The 16,311-nt window shown below is 48.2% G+C and overlaps 2 protein-coding genes across 2 annotated transcripts; both read left to right on the top strand.

The window, feature by feature from the left end:
- Positions 1 to 723: 723 nt before the first annotated feature.
- LOC311338244 (trypsin) lies at positions 724 to 5,421 on the top strand (the record flags this gene model as incomplete). The annotated part of the gene is made up of 5 exons (XM_084463476.1): positions 724 to 808; positions 2,278 to 2,437; positions 3,387 to 3,528; positions 3,815 to 4,081; positions 5,236 to 5,421. The coding sequence occupies 5 exons, from the start codon at positions 724 to 726 to the stop codon at positions 5,419 to 5,421; spliced, it is 840 nt and encodes a 279-aa protein (XP_084319602.1).
- Positions 5,422 to 8,759: 3,338 nt separating this feature from the next.
- camk2n1a (calcium/calmodulin dependent protein kinase II inhibitor 1a) lies at positions 8,760 to 9,875 on the top strand (the record flags this gene model as incomplete). Its single annotated transcript, XM_084464625.1, has 2 exons — positions 8,760 to 8,928; positions 9,811 to 9,875. The coding sequence occupies 2 exons, from the start codon at positions 8,760 to 8,762 to the stop codon at positions 9,873 to 9,875; spliced, it is 234 nt and encodes a 77-aa protein (XP_084320751.1).
- Positions 9,876 to 16,311: the final 6,436 nt, after the last annotated feature.

Here is a 16,311-nt window from a genome sequence, read left to right as displayed (position 1 = left end):
ATCTTTGACTCAACACGTCTTCTGATTCATTACTTTTCACAAGGAACTACGAAAAAGAAAACTACTTCCTGGTCTTACAACAATATTGTTGGGGCTAGTTCATAGTTAATAGTTCATAGTTCATAGTTCATAGGTCATAGTTCATAGTTCATAGTTCATAGTTAATAGTTCATAGTTCATAGTTCATAGGTCATAGTTCATAGGTCATAGTTCATAGTTCATAGTTCATAGTTAATAGTTCATAGGTCATAGTTCATAGTTCATAGTTAATAGTTCATAGTTCATAGGTCATAGTTCATAGTTAATAGTTCATAGTTCATAGGTCATAGTTCATAGGTCATAGTTCATAGTTCATAGGTCATAGTTCATAGTTCATAGGTCATAGTTCATAGTTCATTCTTATGATAAAGCATTGCATCAACCGACCAGAAGCGAGCCGTTTGTGAGCATTTCCCTGATGAGGATACGGTGGAGCGTGACCTGGGTACCTCCTGGAGCAGCGGGGCAGTGGCCCACCAGGGAGCACCTGACATCTCTCTCACGCACCCAGGAAAACATTAATGATTCAGAGCGGGATAAATGTGGGCCAGAGGGCGGCCCCTGTGATCCTGGTCCCTTTGGGAGCGGCGAGTGACTCATCAGAAGGTTGATGATGATAACGATGATGATGTAGATGTATGGTGATGAAGTTGCATGGTGGTGATGAAGATTACGGTCATGAAGATGTCGATGATGATGGTAGTGATGTTGAAGACGACGGCAGTGATGCTGCGGATGGTGGTGAGGATGGATGAAGATGATGAAGATGGTGAGGGTGACGCTCATGACGAAGCAAACAAAGGTGATGAAGAGTGTGGTGCTGACAATGAGGCTGTTGGAGATCGACGCGACGAAGATGGCGTGGTGATGGTGACATTCAACGACCACACAAACACATGCAAGCAATCACACACACTGACACACCCTGCCAGACACACACACACACACACACACTCACACAGTGGGCAGCCCTGTTGAAACATTTCACCAGGGATAAGCTTCAGCGATGACATAGCTGAGGATGCTGATACAGTATAGACGGGCGCCCGCTCAGCACCCAGGGTTGCCATGGCAACAACGCAAGGCCTTTCGACAAGTCGGCAGTTGCTCGCAAGGGGAAGCAGGACGGTCCATGAAAGTGAACTTTGTTCCTCCCTCGCCCCCCCCCCCCCCCCCTCTCTCTCTCGCTGTCCTACTGTCCAAACACGATCAAATGGAACATTTCCCCATTTTTCCCCCCAGTGGAAACCTGAGGATGGAGGAGATGAGAGTCGATGAGACCTCTTCCACCGGGGGGGGGGGGGGGGGGGGTGCTCGGTGGAGGGTGGTGGTACCAGGACCAGTTGAGCTGTGGGTCTAGTGCAGGACAGAGCCTCTCTCCGCTGGAACCTTCCTCCATGGCTTCTATCAGAGGACTAGTGCTGCGTGTGTGTTGGGTGCTGCTGGGTCTCCAGGCCGGTGACTGTGAGTATATATATCTATATATATACAGTATATACGTATATCTATATATATACAGTATATATATATAGCTGACAGATGTGCTGTTTGTCTTTTCTTGGTAGGACCAGACGTCAAAGAAATCCCATCTATTTGGGAGTGTAACAAAAAACGAAACACAGGAAATGTGTGTGAATATTCCCAGCAAACAGCCAGCCTGGTCCCTGTGTGGCGTCTGGCCCGGGGCCAGTGTACTGTATGTTAGCATGTTGCGTAACGCAAGCAGGCTAAGCCTCTATAATGTTTCAGCGCAGCGTGAGACACTAGAAGGTCAGCTCATATTGGATTTCCTGTCCCTCATAGGGACTTCCCCGTCACTCCAAGTACTGATAAACGGGTCCGGCTTAATTGCCCTAATGGCGTCTTTATTATTCCTGCATGTTTCTCGACCAATAGCTGATATACTATATATACATATATATATGTATATATGTATGTATATATATATATATATATATATATATATAGTGCTGTTATATATATATAACAGCACTGTTTTTTTGTGCTGTCTAATAAACTCTATTGGACAGGCTATTGGACAGATAATGTAGATTAGAAGGATTCAATTAAAGACACAAAGGCTTTAAAGGAAAAGCCTTGATGGTTATGATGCCTCTTCCTTCCTCTTCCTTCTCCTCCTTCTCCTCCTTCTCCTCCTTCTCCTCCGCTCCCTCCACCTCCCTCTTCCTTCTCCTCCTTCTCCTCCGCTCCCTCCACCTCCCTCCTCCCCCCCCTCAGGCCGGCCGTGGGCTCAGGGCCGCATCGTGGGGGGCTTCACCCCGGCCCCCCACTCCGTCCAGTACCTGGTGTCCCTGCAGAGCTCCCAGGGGCTGCACTTCTGCGGCGGGGCTCTGGTCCACCGCTACTGGGTGCTGACAGCGGCGCACTGCAACATCGGGTGAGAGGCTTCTGTCAGGGGCGGCTGACGGGGGGGGGGTTGTTGTTGTTGTTGTTGTTGTTCATGTTGTTGTTGTTGTTGTTGTTGTTGTTCATGTTGTTCATGTTGTTCATGTTGTTGTTGTTGTTGTTGTTGTTCATGTTGTTCATGTTGTTCATGTTGTTGTTCATGTTGTTCATGTTGTTGTTGTTGTTGTTCATGTTGTTGTTGTTCATGTTGTTCATGTTGTTCATGTTGTTGTTGTTGTTGTTCATGTTGTTGTTGTTGTTGTTGTTCATGTTGTTCATGTTGTTCATGTTGTTGTTGTTGTTCATGTTGTTGTTGTTGGTGTTGTTGTTCATGTTGTTGTTGTTGTTGTTCATGTTGTTGTTGTTGTTCATGTTGTTGTTGTTGTTCATGTTGTTCATGTTGTTGTTGTTGTTCATGTTGTTCATGTTGTTGTTGTTGTTCATGTTGTTGTTGTTGTTGTTGTTGTTCATGTTGTTGTTGTTGTTGTTGTTCATGTTGTTCATGTTGTTGTTGTTGTTGTTCATGTTGTTCATGTTGTTGTTGTTGTTGTTGTTCATGTTGTTGTTGTTGGTGTTGTTGTTCATGTTGTTGTTGTTGTTGTTGTTCATGTTGTTCCCAGCATGCCCTCTGCACCGCTCCTTTATTTAATTTTTTTAACAGGTTTTATGAATGAATGAATCAATTTGATCATCAATGGTTATGTCTCGATGGGTTTATATTTATGTGTATTTTGAAACTCACATAAGTGAATAATATACAGCTTTGTTGAGCAGGTTAATATCAGTGATACCATTTTTGGGTTATTTTATAGTTACATATTTTGATTGATTTAAGCCAAAAGCCTCCTACATTATTATCATATTATCACGCACACGCTTAAAGCACGACAACACACAACAATTCAGTCGTCGTCTGCATCTGGACTGTTGCGGCTCCCCAGGGCAGAGCACATGATGGTGGTAGCGGGGGACTACACCCTACGGACCTTTGAAGGCACCGAGCAGTATTCCAAACCACGGCTTCTCCTCACACACCCGCTGTACAACAAGAGCACCAACAACGCAGACGTCATGCTCATCAAGGTGCTCAGAGCCTTCACTGTCTGTGACTTTGATTTACTCATTCTATGTACAAATGTTTGAAATAATTGAAGAAATGAAAAGCAATTGACTTCAACCAAACCAAGAAGTTTCGAGAAAATGTTTTCTTAGTTGACCTTTAAATTAACCAACAATTGTTCAGACAATTCAGCCCCCCCCCCCCCCCAATGACACCTTCTTATTATTCACTTTAATTCAAGAAAAGAAAATTCAATTTCTGCTTCATTCAGCCCACAGCTCATGTGTGCTCCCGTTGTGCCCCCTGTAGCTGCGGGCCCCCGTGGTGCTGAACCGCTACGTGTCCCTCGCTGCCCTCCCCAGGCAGGGCACCGGGGTCCCCGAGGGCCGGCTGTGTCAGGTGTCAGGGTGGGGCCACACCCGCCTGGGGGGGGGCCAGGCGCCCTCCACCCTGAGGACGGTCAAGGTGCCCATTGTGTCCACGGCCAGGTGCAACGGCAGCCTGTCCTTCAGCGGGAACATCACGGCCAGCATGATCTGCGCCGGCTTCCGGAGCGGGGGGAAGGACGCCTGCAAGGTACGGCCCAGAGTCCATGGTACGGCCCAGAGTCCTGGTACGGCCCAGAGTCCATGGTACGGCCCAGAGCGCTGGTATCAGAGCGCTGGTACGGCCCAGAGCGCTGGTACCAGAGCCCAGAGCGCTGGTACGGCCCAGAGCGCTGGTACCAGAGTGCTGGTACAGCCCAGAGCGCTGGTACCAGAGCGCTGGTACCAGAGCGCTGGTACGGCCCAGAGCGCTGGTACCAGAGCGCTGGTACCAGAGCCCTGGTACCAGAACCCTGGTACGGCCCAGAGCGCTGGTACGGCCCAGAGCGCTGGTACCAGAGCCCTGGTACGGCACAGAGCGCTGGTACCAGAGCCCTGGTACCAGAGCCCTGGTACGGCCCAGAGCGCTGGTACCAGAGCCCTGGTACGGCCCAGAGCCCTGGTACCAGAGCCCTGGTACGGCCCAGAGCGCTGGTACGGCCCAGAGCCCTGGTACGGCCCAGAGCGCTGGTACAGCCCAGAGCCCTGGTACGGCCCAGAGTCCAAGTTTCATGGTTTGGTGAACAATGGCATTTCACTTTTTAATTATTAATGAATTGAATTGATTTCCATGTTTCCATGTTTCCCTCACTTTATTAATTAGAATAGTGCTGTTATGTTTTGCTTAATAGAAGTGGTGATCAAGGTCGAACATTTAATCATGAATCTCAGAGTTGAAAACCTAGAACTACAGTGATTGTAGAGACAGGATTTCAAAGAAATGTGTTGGAAGGTTGATTTGACGTGTGTGTGTGTGTGTGTGTGTGTGTGTGTGTGTGTGTGTACAATGTTTTTTTCCCACACTTCTTCCTCTGCTTTGATTTGCTTTTTTCAGAAGCTCAGGTTCGATTGCCCTGAAAACACACAAATGAAACAGTTCATGTGTTCAGTTCATTCAGTTCATTCAGTTCATGTATTTCCATGAGTTGTCCTTGGTGGGCGATGCAGAGCGTCACCACCAGTCTGGAGTCAACAGAGCAGAGCAGGAGAGCAAGGAAGTGAAAAGCAGTGAAAAACTATTTCACCAATGAGCTTGGACTCTAGATTCGTTTTTTGCGACCTGAATCCCAGCGTGGACCAGCGTGGACCAGCGCTGGTCTCCCTCTTGTGGCGGTGATCCAATAAGAAGTCTTGTGTCTCCTCCAGGGAGACTCCGGCGGGCCGCTGGTCTGCGAGGGCCGTGTGTACGGCCTGGTGTCCTGGGGCCACGGCTGCGGGGACCCCAAGTTCCCCGGAGTGTACACGGCCGTGTCGGCGTTCCGCCGCTGGATCGACCGCGTCATCTACGGCTCCTACCTGCGCTGCACCAGAGAGGCTCTGGACAGGAACTAGTACTGGGTGAAGTACTAGACTGAGTACTAGGTGAAGTACTAGACTGAGTACTGGGTGAAGTACTCCGATTCCACCGAGAGTGGGAGAGTTCTGTCGAGACAGGTTTTTAATGCACTGTTATAAAACAGCATCACCCCCCCCCCCCTTCAGAGCCTGTGGCTTTGAACCTTTTCAATAGAGGGAACCTCATCTCATGTTTTACCCTAAATGCCAACAACTCAAAGACATTTTATATCCATAAAGTCATCACTTTTGTATTCAACAAATATTTAGCAGCTGTCCTTTACATATGAGTCACTGTTGCTATATTCACAGTGGTATTCCATTTTTATCAATATCCTCCTATAAATAAAAATGCATTTTGGACCAAAGACCATTCAGTGCGTTCATTTACCTGGCTCACTTTGTTTTTCTTGGATTAAGCCAAACTATGGTTGTTTCTTTCTACAAACGGAAACAAAGTTGAGACCGAAATCGACATACTTCCAGTCAGTGAGAGAGCACCCAGGATACAACAGGGCTCTGCACCGACAGCTCTGCATAAATAACTGCCATGGACATGTGCTCCCAATAGGGGGGACTTCCAGATCTTACCTGTGAGTTGAATTGCTGTCTCTGTTTTAGTGTGTTGCTGTGATCAGGACAGGATGCCTGGCCACCCTCTGCTTTCCTTCTCAAGGTTTCTTTCTTGATTATTAAGTTTGTCCTTTAGGGTGCTAGGCTTAGGGTGTGTCATACACTCAATTCAATTCAATTCAATTTTATTAGTATAGCCCGTAATCACCATTACAGTCTATACACTATGGCCTGTAAAGCACTTTGAGTGTAACCATGATTAAGGGGCAATATAAATACAATTTGATTGAAGAGTGAGCGGTGGAGTATAGCTGTTTCTCTTTTGCTGTAAATAGTTAGTCAGAAGAATACTCTGTTTGACTCTTTGGATAGGCAATAAGTTGATGTTCGATAAAGTGTGATCATGAAGAGCTATAAGAGCCATAGGATGTTCTCTGTTAGTCTTCAGAGCACAAAGGGAGCACATGTTGTATAGAAAAATGTGGAAAGGGAGAAGTTGAGAAGAACACTGTATTGTTTTTCCATATATGGGAGTAACTGAAGTAGATACTGGTCATCAACTGGTCTGAGGAGGGTCGCTAAACAGAGACCTGGAGGAGCAGATCTCCACTGGACGGGACGCTGGTCTGCAGGACGGTCTCAGGGCTCTGGAGGAGGTGCCACACCATCCAGTCATTTGACATGTGGGAGTCATATTAGTATTTATTAGTATTTACTAATGTCAATGATTTCAGTTGTTCTTTTCCAGAGAGGCACTGGGCTGGCTGGATTCAGGCGTATCTGCTTTCCTCACCTCTCATCCTGCCGCTGATACTTGGCAGCACCAGAGTCTCTGCGCGGCGGTCGCTGAGATGTGATGGCAGAGCGATGGAAACGATATCTGACGGAGCCGGCACTGGGATAACATGACGCCACCTCATCCCTTTGCTGCCGCATTTATTTTCTGGATTTAAGATTTCAGTGTCAACTAATTTGTACAAACATCAGACACACACACACACACACACACTAGAGTGTCTTTAGTGGTTTAAACCAGGTGGGTCTTGGTGTTACAGAACACAGCTCACACTTACCCTTTATTTGGTATTTGGTCCACCCAACAAAATGTTGACATGTCACTTATTTGTGTGGGGAATAGCCTAGAGAGGTCTTACAAAAAAAACACAAACTTTGGCTGGTAATTGAAGCTCTCTCTTTGAATCAATAAGATGTCCCTCTCCCATACCAAATAATCACACAGAAAGACTGCAGGTTGGTTTGCAAGTGGACTGTCATACACAGGTACAGTGTGTGTGTGTGTGTGAGCACGAGTCTGTGTGTGTGTGTGTGTGTGTGTGTGTGTGTGTGTGAGCGCGAGTCTGTGTGTGTGTGTGCGTGTGTGTGTGCGTGTGCGTGTGCGTGTGGGTGTGGGTGTGGGTGTGGGTGCGGGTGCGTGTGTGTGTGTGCGTGTGTGCGTGTGTGTGTGTGTGTGTTATACACAGAATATGTTAATCATGAGGTAAATCGTATGCTAATCATCAGGGATGGGGTTCATGTTGTAGGTCACAGCAGCCTGTGAACGCACCGCCGTCCTTTAGTCAGGTCTCTGGGTGTGAACGCACCGCCGTCCTTTAGTCAGGTCTCTGGGTGTGAACGCACCGCCGTCCTTTAGTCAGGTCTCTGGGTGTGAACGCACCGCCGTCCTTTAGTCAGGTCTCTGGGTCTGAACGCACCGCCGTCCTTTAGTCAGGTCTCTGGGTCTGAACCGCCGTCCTTTAGTCAGGTCTCTGGGTCTGAACCGCCGTCCTTTAGTCAGGTCTCTGGGTCTGAACCGCCGTCCTTTAGTCAGGTCTCTGGGTGTGAACGCACCGCCGTCCTTTAGTCAGGTCTCTGGGTCTGAACCGCCGTCCTTTAGTCAGGTCTCTGGGTCTGAACCGCCGTCCTTTAGTCAGGTCTCTGGGTCTGAACCGCCGTCCTTTAGTCAGGTCTCTGGGTGTGAACGCACCGCCGTCCTTTAGTCAGGTCTCTGGGTCTGAACCGCCGTCCTTTAGTCAGGTCTCTGGGTGTGAACGCACCATGGACGAGTTGTCACGGAGCGTCATCTGCACGCGGCGTCACCACAACGTCTAACGAAGGACGAATCCGTCATGATCTCACTGGAGAATAAAAACGGGGGGGGGGAGAAAAATCCTTTCGCTTGATGACACACAGATCCTGGCGAATGGATCGTTAGTACATTGCGGCTCCGTACTGGAAGCCACGCCAGGCCGCCTCAGAAACCCCCCCCCCACCACCACCCCAACCCCCCCCCCCCCCCAGTTGGTCCGTGACGTGCTCCCTGGCCAGGTCTCCCTGGGATCCGTGTTTTGCATCGCTGCTCAATTTGCATTTCTTCCTCCGATATTTCGTGGACGGGTCCAGCCGCTCCACATCTGAAGGCGCTCCACTGCACATTTTTTTTCTTTCGTCTTCCGCCGTGCGTCCACATTTCAATCGCGATACGCACACAAACCGACGGGACATTGTTGAATAATGTTGCCGAGGCTTTCCGATCGGTGAGACTGAGGACATTTTTTATTCGTTGGTTTATTGTGTTGGGGTGGCGCACCGACCGACGGGGACACGTGCCGCCTTCGAGGTAAACACACAGGGCTCCGTCGCCTCGGCTCGTGTCGTGTCGTGTTTTCCTTGGTTTTTGTCATCGCCGATCACCACACATTTTGATCATCGAGCTCGTTTCGTTTTCCTTTTGCGCTTCGGTGATACCCAGACGCCTTTTGGAAATGTCGGAAGTGCTGCCTTTCAACGAGGAGAAAATGAGTCATTATGGAAACGAAGGCGAAGAGGGACACCTTTCCTTCACCTGTCGTCTCCAAGACACCAACAACTTCTTCAACGGGCCACAGAATAAACGCCCTCCGAAACTCGGACAGATAGGCAGGAGCAAACGGGGTAACTATTGGATGGAGATGTTCATATTTTCAATGGTGATGTTTTCATTGCGCACGACATAACCGTCCGAGGGGCCATAGTAGAGGACCTATCGATCCGAGGCCCGGCATGCCTTCACCCCGCTGCGGTAGACAGCGCGTTATGTGGAGACACGGACACACATGTATTGCTATGCCGTCCAGCCCTTTGTGTAGAATGGCTTTTTGTTGTAATCGCATTGCAACATAAGTTCAATGCGCAGTGCGCGCGTGCGGGCTGTCCAATGCCCACTGCATGCTGCCCAGCGGGAGTCCTGACCAATGGCATGTCCCGAATGAATGGAGGCTATGATTGAGATTGACGTGTTCCAAGATTTCGTTTTTTTTTTGTATAATTCGTGTCAAGCCCACAGACGTGCTTTCTCCTCAGTATTACTTGCACTGCACCCGTTCACCCCCCCCCCCCCCAACAAGCTCGCGGCTCCTCACAGAAACGTGCCTAAATTACAAAGGAGGAGAAGGAGATGAACCGCGAGGGCACCGCGGTGGGCAGTGCGTCGTAGATGTTAGATACATCATGTACGTTCACATGATGCGCAACAACGGAATGTACACACACACACACACACACACAGACACACACACACACACACACACACACACGAGCGCAAGCGGAGGCTGACTGCATCGCTCTGTGTGCATGTGCACATGTGCATGTTCATTCTTCTGCTCATATGCAGTGTTGTGTTGTGTTGTGTCAAGTTGTGCGCGTGTGGACGTGTTTGTGGGTGTGTGTGTGTGTGTGGGTGCATGTGTGTGTGTGGTATGTGTGTGTGTGTGTGTGGGGGGGGGGGGGGGGGGAGGACAGTGGCTGATGAACTCTTCCTCCTGCTGTCATCCACAGTTGACGAAAACGATGACGGAGAGGCCCAGAAAAACGGAACAGAGAAGACCCCCGCCGAGGCTTAAGAAACGGCACCCTGACCCCCCCCCCCCCCCGCCGCCCTACCCTCCTGCAACCCTGCCCCCCCCCGCCCCACCCTCCTGCAACCCCCCCGCCCCCGCCCCCTCCCCCCCCCCCCTCCATCTATCCCAACGGACACTCTTGAAACGTTTTATAAAAAAGAGAAATGGCGATGTGAGCCAGTTTTAATCCAAAGACTCTGTAGATAACTCTGTAGATAAGCACTTTCTCTCATGTGGCAGCAAGCAGCACTCCCCCCCCCCCCCCGCCGTCCAGACCCGTCCAGACCCGTCCAGACCCGGAGACGTGTGCCGGACACGGGGCCCGCGGGTACACCCCCCCCCCCCCCCCCCCCCCCGCTCACCTTTCTTCCTTCCTCTCCCCTTTTCCCCGCCCTCTGCTCGGGTCGACTTCCTCTTCCTCCCTGTACACACACACACACACACACACACACACACACACACACATACACACACACTAACACATACACACACACTAACACACACACATGTCACTTTTGATCCGAGGGTGTTTACGCCGTTCATCCATTCATTGGCAGCAGACGATAGAGTGAGGGGTTCATCCATTCATTGGCAGCAGATGATAGAGTGAGGGGTTCATCCATTCATTGGCAGCAGATGATAGAGTGAGGGGTTCATCCATTCATTGGCAGCAGATGATAGAGTGAGGGGTTCATCCATTCATTGGCAGCAGATGATAGAGTGAGGGGTTCATCCATTCATTGGCAGCAGATGATAGAGTGAGGGGTTCATCCATTCATTGGCAGCAGACGATACAGTGAGGGGTTCATCCATTCATTGGCAGCAGACAATAGAGTGAGGGGTTCATCCATTCATTGGCAGCAGATGATAGAGTGAGGGGTTCATCCATTCATTGGCAGCAGATGATAGAGTGAGGGGTTCTTTGGGCCAAAGCGACGCTGTCGAAAAACGCAGAAATCAGGGACAGGATGAATCTGTAAATGTCATGTAAAAACCAACACACACACACACACACACCTACACAGACACACACACACACACACACACACACACAAACAAACGGAAAGCACACGGTCACTTCCTCTATGATCAATCATCCAGACGCTCTTCAGTCGGGAGCAAAGCGAGTTAGCTGAGAGTCTGTAAATATGGAAAGGGTAGCCCATATTTTCTTGCACAAAAAGTGAAGAAGCGCTATAACATTTAGTTGTTCTCTGTCTGTATAGAAGACTCTATTTATTGAACCTTTGGAAGATATCTCTTTTTTCCAGGGAGGCCCGAGGGACTGTTTTTTTGTATGTTGAGACGAGTTATGATGGAATGAAAGTGCAGGTTTACGTTTTTTTATGACTTTCTTTTGTTATTCTCGATGTTGCCTGGGTGTATTTGGTTTCTGTTACGTTTTTGTTACCATGCTTTGCAGCTAAGAGTCATTTATATACCGTGTACCTCCCTAGCGTTTGTAAGCTCCCAGGACTTCCCCTGGATTGGTTGATACTGTACCTTGACTGTACACACACCGTATTTATTGATAAACTATTTATATTGCATTGTGCATTAACGTGTGCCAAATCTCATGAAGGGATATACTTTACAGGACAACATGGATCTCTTATTTTTTTCCGTGCTTCTAACATCACTATTTAGTTGTTAGTTTGGTCGCCATTTTGTAGGACTCTTTTTCTTAAAACACTGAAATACCAACTCATGCATGGCAAATATGAAATCATGCATGCATGGCAGAACTTCTGAAGAAAAAATCTCTTACTTGTGTGTTCTTGGAACACCTCCTATACAGCTTTGAATGACAAACCTCAAGAAACAGTCTTAATTCAGCGTTGTACTGTACAATTCACACTGTTTTGTACAGTGGCCTAATATCTTGTAATAAAGATTCTGAAGGTGTAATATTCACTTTTTACTGTTGTATTGTGTACAGAGGTTGCTTAAAGACTGGCATTTTGTTTTATGACGTGAAAGAAAACCCTAGGCAACGCAAACACGGAGAACGTAGCCAGTTTTGATGTCAAATTTGAACCCTCACATGGATATATTTAGACGTCCTATTGCTTTTCTATGATTGCCTATTAGGACACAAAAGATGTCTCCCCTGGTCCAGAGCTTCTCATTCCTCCCATCAGCCCTCAGAGGAACTCAGGACCGGCAATGAAACCCAGAAACAAATTCCTGCTCCGACTGTAGAAACTCTCAAATCACCACAATTTACCCTCAAAGGCGCTCGATGCACTGCTCCCCCCCCCCCCCCCCCCCCCCCAAGTCAAAGGAACACATCACTGCAGCCCTCGTTTTGATGAACGCGGTGAACACAGGAAACCGCTCAGAGCCGGAACGATCTCCGATCCTTCTGCTTTTGTTTAACGCTTTGTGTTTGTTGTTGACCCAGCGTCGCGGGAGGCAGCGGTGCTGAGGAGACGTGACATTTGCAGCTCTTGCTGTGGCGACTAAATGATTCATGTTCTGTGATGAGCCGTACGGCGTCCTGAGCCGCGCCGTGCTCCCCGCCGCACGCCAGCAGAGCGGAACACGCGTGCGCACACACGCACACTCATTAATGCGCACGTGCCACGTCTGAGCTCTTAACTGCAGACGTGAACGGCAGACGCGTTGGTAAGCTCTCCAGTGTCTCCTCTATCTCGTCTCCTCCTCCTCTCTCTCTCTCTCTCTCTCTCTCTCTCTCTCTCTCTCTCTGTTTCTCTGTCTCTCTCTCTTGCTCTTCACCTCTCTCTACCCCCCGCCCCCCCCCCCCCTCCCCCCCAAGTTCTTGACAGACATGAAAGGGGCTGCCTGGGCTGGCTGCCATGGTAACGTATGCACCTAGTCTCTGGGTCGGCGCTGTGGCCGTGGTGGTTCTGTGCAGAAACCCCCCCCAGCGCTCCCCGACACGCCTCAGCCCCGCAGCGACACGTCCCTTTCTTTAACGTTCTCTTATCTAACGCCTTCGTCTGGTCAGGACACCCTGGACCAACTCCACCCCTCCCCGCTACACCCTGGACCAACTCCACCCCTCCCCGCTACACCCTGGACCAGACCAACTCCACCCCTCCCTGCTACACCCTGGACCAACTCCACCCCTCCCTGCTACACCCTGGACCAGACCAACTCCACCCCTCCCCGCTACACCCTGGACCGGACCAACCAGCTCATCTCCAGTCTCTGTATGCTGCTGTCATTGTTTTTATTCTTGCAACATCGTTTATTGTTTTGATTCCCCGTTGAAACTCCAGACTCTGGAATGCTAATGCACTGCTGTGGTCGTGCTCTACGTGCTCTACGTGCTCTACGTGCTCTGCGTGCTCTACGTGCTCTACGTTCTCTACGTGCTCTACGTGCAGCCTTTAAAAGATCAGCTGACTGACGTTTTGTGGAAGAAAACTTCAGTCTAACAAACGGTTGCAATCGAAAGAATTTCTTCCATTCTTTTTGTTTAATAATCGTTCCTAAACCGAACTGAAGAGGTAGACCGAGGAACGTCAGAAGAACCGCGGTCACTGTTTAGGTCAACTGACAGGGACGGCCAGTGTGTGTAACGGAAGTGGGATGGTGCACAATAAGAAGAAACATACAATGAACCGTGTAGTGACTCTAATTCCACCCTTTAGCACCACTGGCAATCAGGAATGTTTATGAGATGCAGTACTGGTTGAGGTGTTGTAGAATTAGCGAAAGGTTTCTGGTTTAAACCCTGAAGTCTGCAGCATTATGAAACATTAAAGTCATTACATGCAATTTCTGTTGCTAATAACTTTATTTAGGGTACTACTAGAATAGGCTTACAGTCTTTTATGTGTTTGTTATTGTTCTCACTTCAGCCTTCAGCCGTTGTCAGAAACACTCGGTTGGAGCTCCTTAGGCTCTCACCAGGCCATCTGTACCGTGCTCCAGTACACGCTACTGTACTGTACGAGTACAGGGAGGCTTTGACCAGTGTGAGGGGCCCTTACAGCCCCCTCCCAAAGCCGGCCCACTCGGTTGCGTTTGTTCAAATGTTTCGCTGTGTTTCCGCCGCCTCACGGCCCTCAGTCCTGAGCTCCGTACAGACAAACCTCTTTTGAGCCGGAGTCTGAAACCAAATCATAAATGAATCAATTAAGGCCGAACAGGTTTGACCCGAAACAGCGTCCTGACCAGGATGGGAGCAGGATATTTCACATGGTAAGTGTTTAGGTTAGGTATCTTTGATTGTTGATGTAACGTTGTATCTGTCATTTCCCCACATCACGATACAACCATGTGTTCATTGACTGACGAAGTGCACATTTTATCATTTCTTATTTAGCTGCAAAGGAATACAAGGATACATAACAGTCAGTATAATCACTGCATTAGTACAGCCTCTCTGTCGCCTTGGCTTCTGTATCAACCCTTTTCACTGTTCATCATACTTTGCGTGAAATGTATTGTTTTATTATTATCTATCTATTATAAATAATTACATACACACACAATGTTATTTGAAAACGTGACAGTGAAACACATGTTGCTTCCAGGATCAATATCATTCCTATGTATTGATGTTGCCTCCTTAGCTATTATTTGATAAAACAAAACAAAAAGTTGTTGTAAATCATTCTTATATTCACTTTTATGTTGTAAGAAGAATGAACAAGATTCCAGTCCCCTCTCCGTGCATGGAACACCACCCATGTCCAGCACTAGAGCCTACACCCTGCACAGCATCAACACCACCCCTTGACTGAAGCTGGAGACATGGCGGGCTACTACAACCTCTTTGAGGGTCTTGGGTATGGCCATCGACTTAAACTCCTCAGAAATGGCATTGGGTCCTCAAACACCACATCAGAAGCGAGCCTCATCAGGTTGACCACATAATCTATAAAACATTGACGTCAAAAAGTTACATTGGATTTTTAAGAAAGTACTGTTCTGAATGGACCTTCCTTGTATGTATGTGAAGTGTGCCCATTATTGTTTAAAATATGTTTTATTTTATGTTTAATAAAGGAAAATACAAAGTAAAAGTGGCCTGTTTTTATTGACTTTGCAGTGCATTCACCTCTCTTTGACTTGGGGAAAACACAGCTTGATCACACGTACACAATATGTATTACACACAGCCCTGACTGGTCACACGTACACAATATGTATTACACACAGCCCTGACTGATCACACATACACAATATGTATTACACACAGCCCTGACTGGTCACACGTACACAATATGTATTACACACAGCCCTGACTGATCACACGTACACAATATGTATTACACACAGCCCTGACTGGACCTCGGGAACCACAGCCTCCACTCTACAGAGCGAAGAAAATAAATTAAATGACAACAGTGACTCAGAGTCAATGATGGTGAATGACTGTATGGCGGTGTAACATTACAGTAACATTACAGTAACATTACAGCTCGTATAATCATAAATCCAACTCCACACCTGAACAATGTTCAGCCTCTTGTGATCTAAAAACTATCGTCTTATTTCTACACATTTTTAGCTGATTATCAAAACCATTGAAACACTACGATGGTAGGTAGCAAGTAAGCAGACGACTGTAGCTGCAAAACCCAAACCTTTGAACAGGACAACGTGAGCCAACAGACTCACAGGTTGAGGCTCCAACAGTGAACTGCACCGGTTCAGGAAGCAGCCCCCTTAACATTCAATTCAATTCTATTTGTATAGCCCTTAATCACCATTACAGTCTCAAAGGGCTTAACAGGCCAAGTATTTATGACCCCCCCCCCCCCGACACAAGCCCCCACACGGCAAGAAAAAACTCCCTTAAGCAAGGAAGAAATCTAGAGAAGAAATGCAGAGTGGGGGATCCCTCCTTCCAACATGAAAGGGAAGTCAAAATTAATTTTAGCCACTGACTCATTAATTTCACTTTCCTGTGGAAATCCATACAATAGGGATTGCCTTCGCACTGGTGACAATAGCGTCTCCTCTACCAGACCTCTGCACCACCGCTCGCTCTAGCTTTGTTTGAGGGCCAAACAAGGTGAGTCTTCAGCGATTGCATGAATGAATGTGGGTATGTTGACCGCAAACAAGCTGTTTCAGGCAGTTCAGGAGAGGGGAGAGTAACTCCCTTTGATGTGGACTTTGAACTTTGTAGCTGAGCAGACCTTCTACAGCCATACTAAAGCCATATAGCTGTAGCTACAGCTATATAGCACTCAAAAACATCAGTTTGGATCAAAGTATGAGGCTAAATTAGTACATAGTATTGATTTAGTGTAATTAAAATGATCCCTGTGAAGTGTTCACCGTGTTATGTAGTTAATGAGAGATCCAGAGAGATCTCAGGATAATTCCTGCACCCATTAAAGCAAATGTCCTAAAGCAGCAACCAGAAGCCCCAGTCTGGTCCATGACCAGGCCACAACCACGGCCCAGAGCACCAGCCACAACCACGGCCCAGAGCACCAGCCACAACCACGGC

This window comes from Micromesistius poutassou, assembly GCF_964030765.1.
Source record: "Micromesistius poutassou genome assembly, chromosome: 2".
NCBI classification, from domain to species: Eukaryota; Metazoa; Chordata; class Actinopteri; order Gadiformes; family Gadidae; genus Micromesistius; species Micromesistius poutassou.
This window is presented reverse-complemented; position numbering and strand designations above follow the sequence as displayed.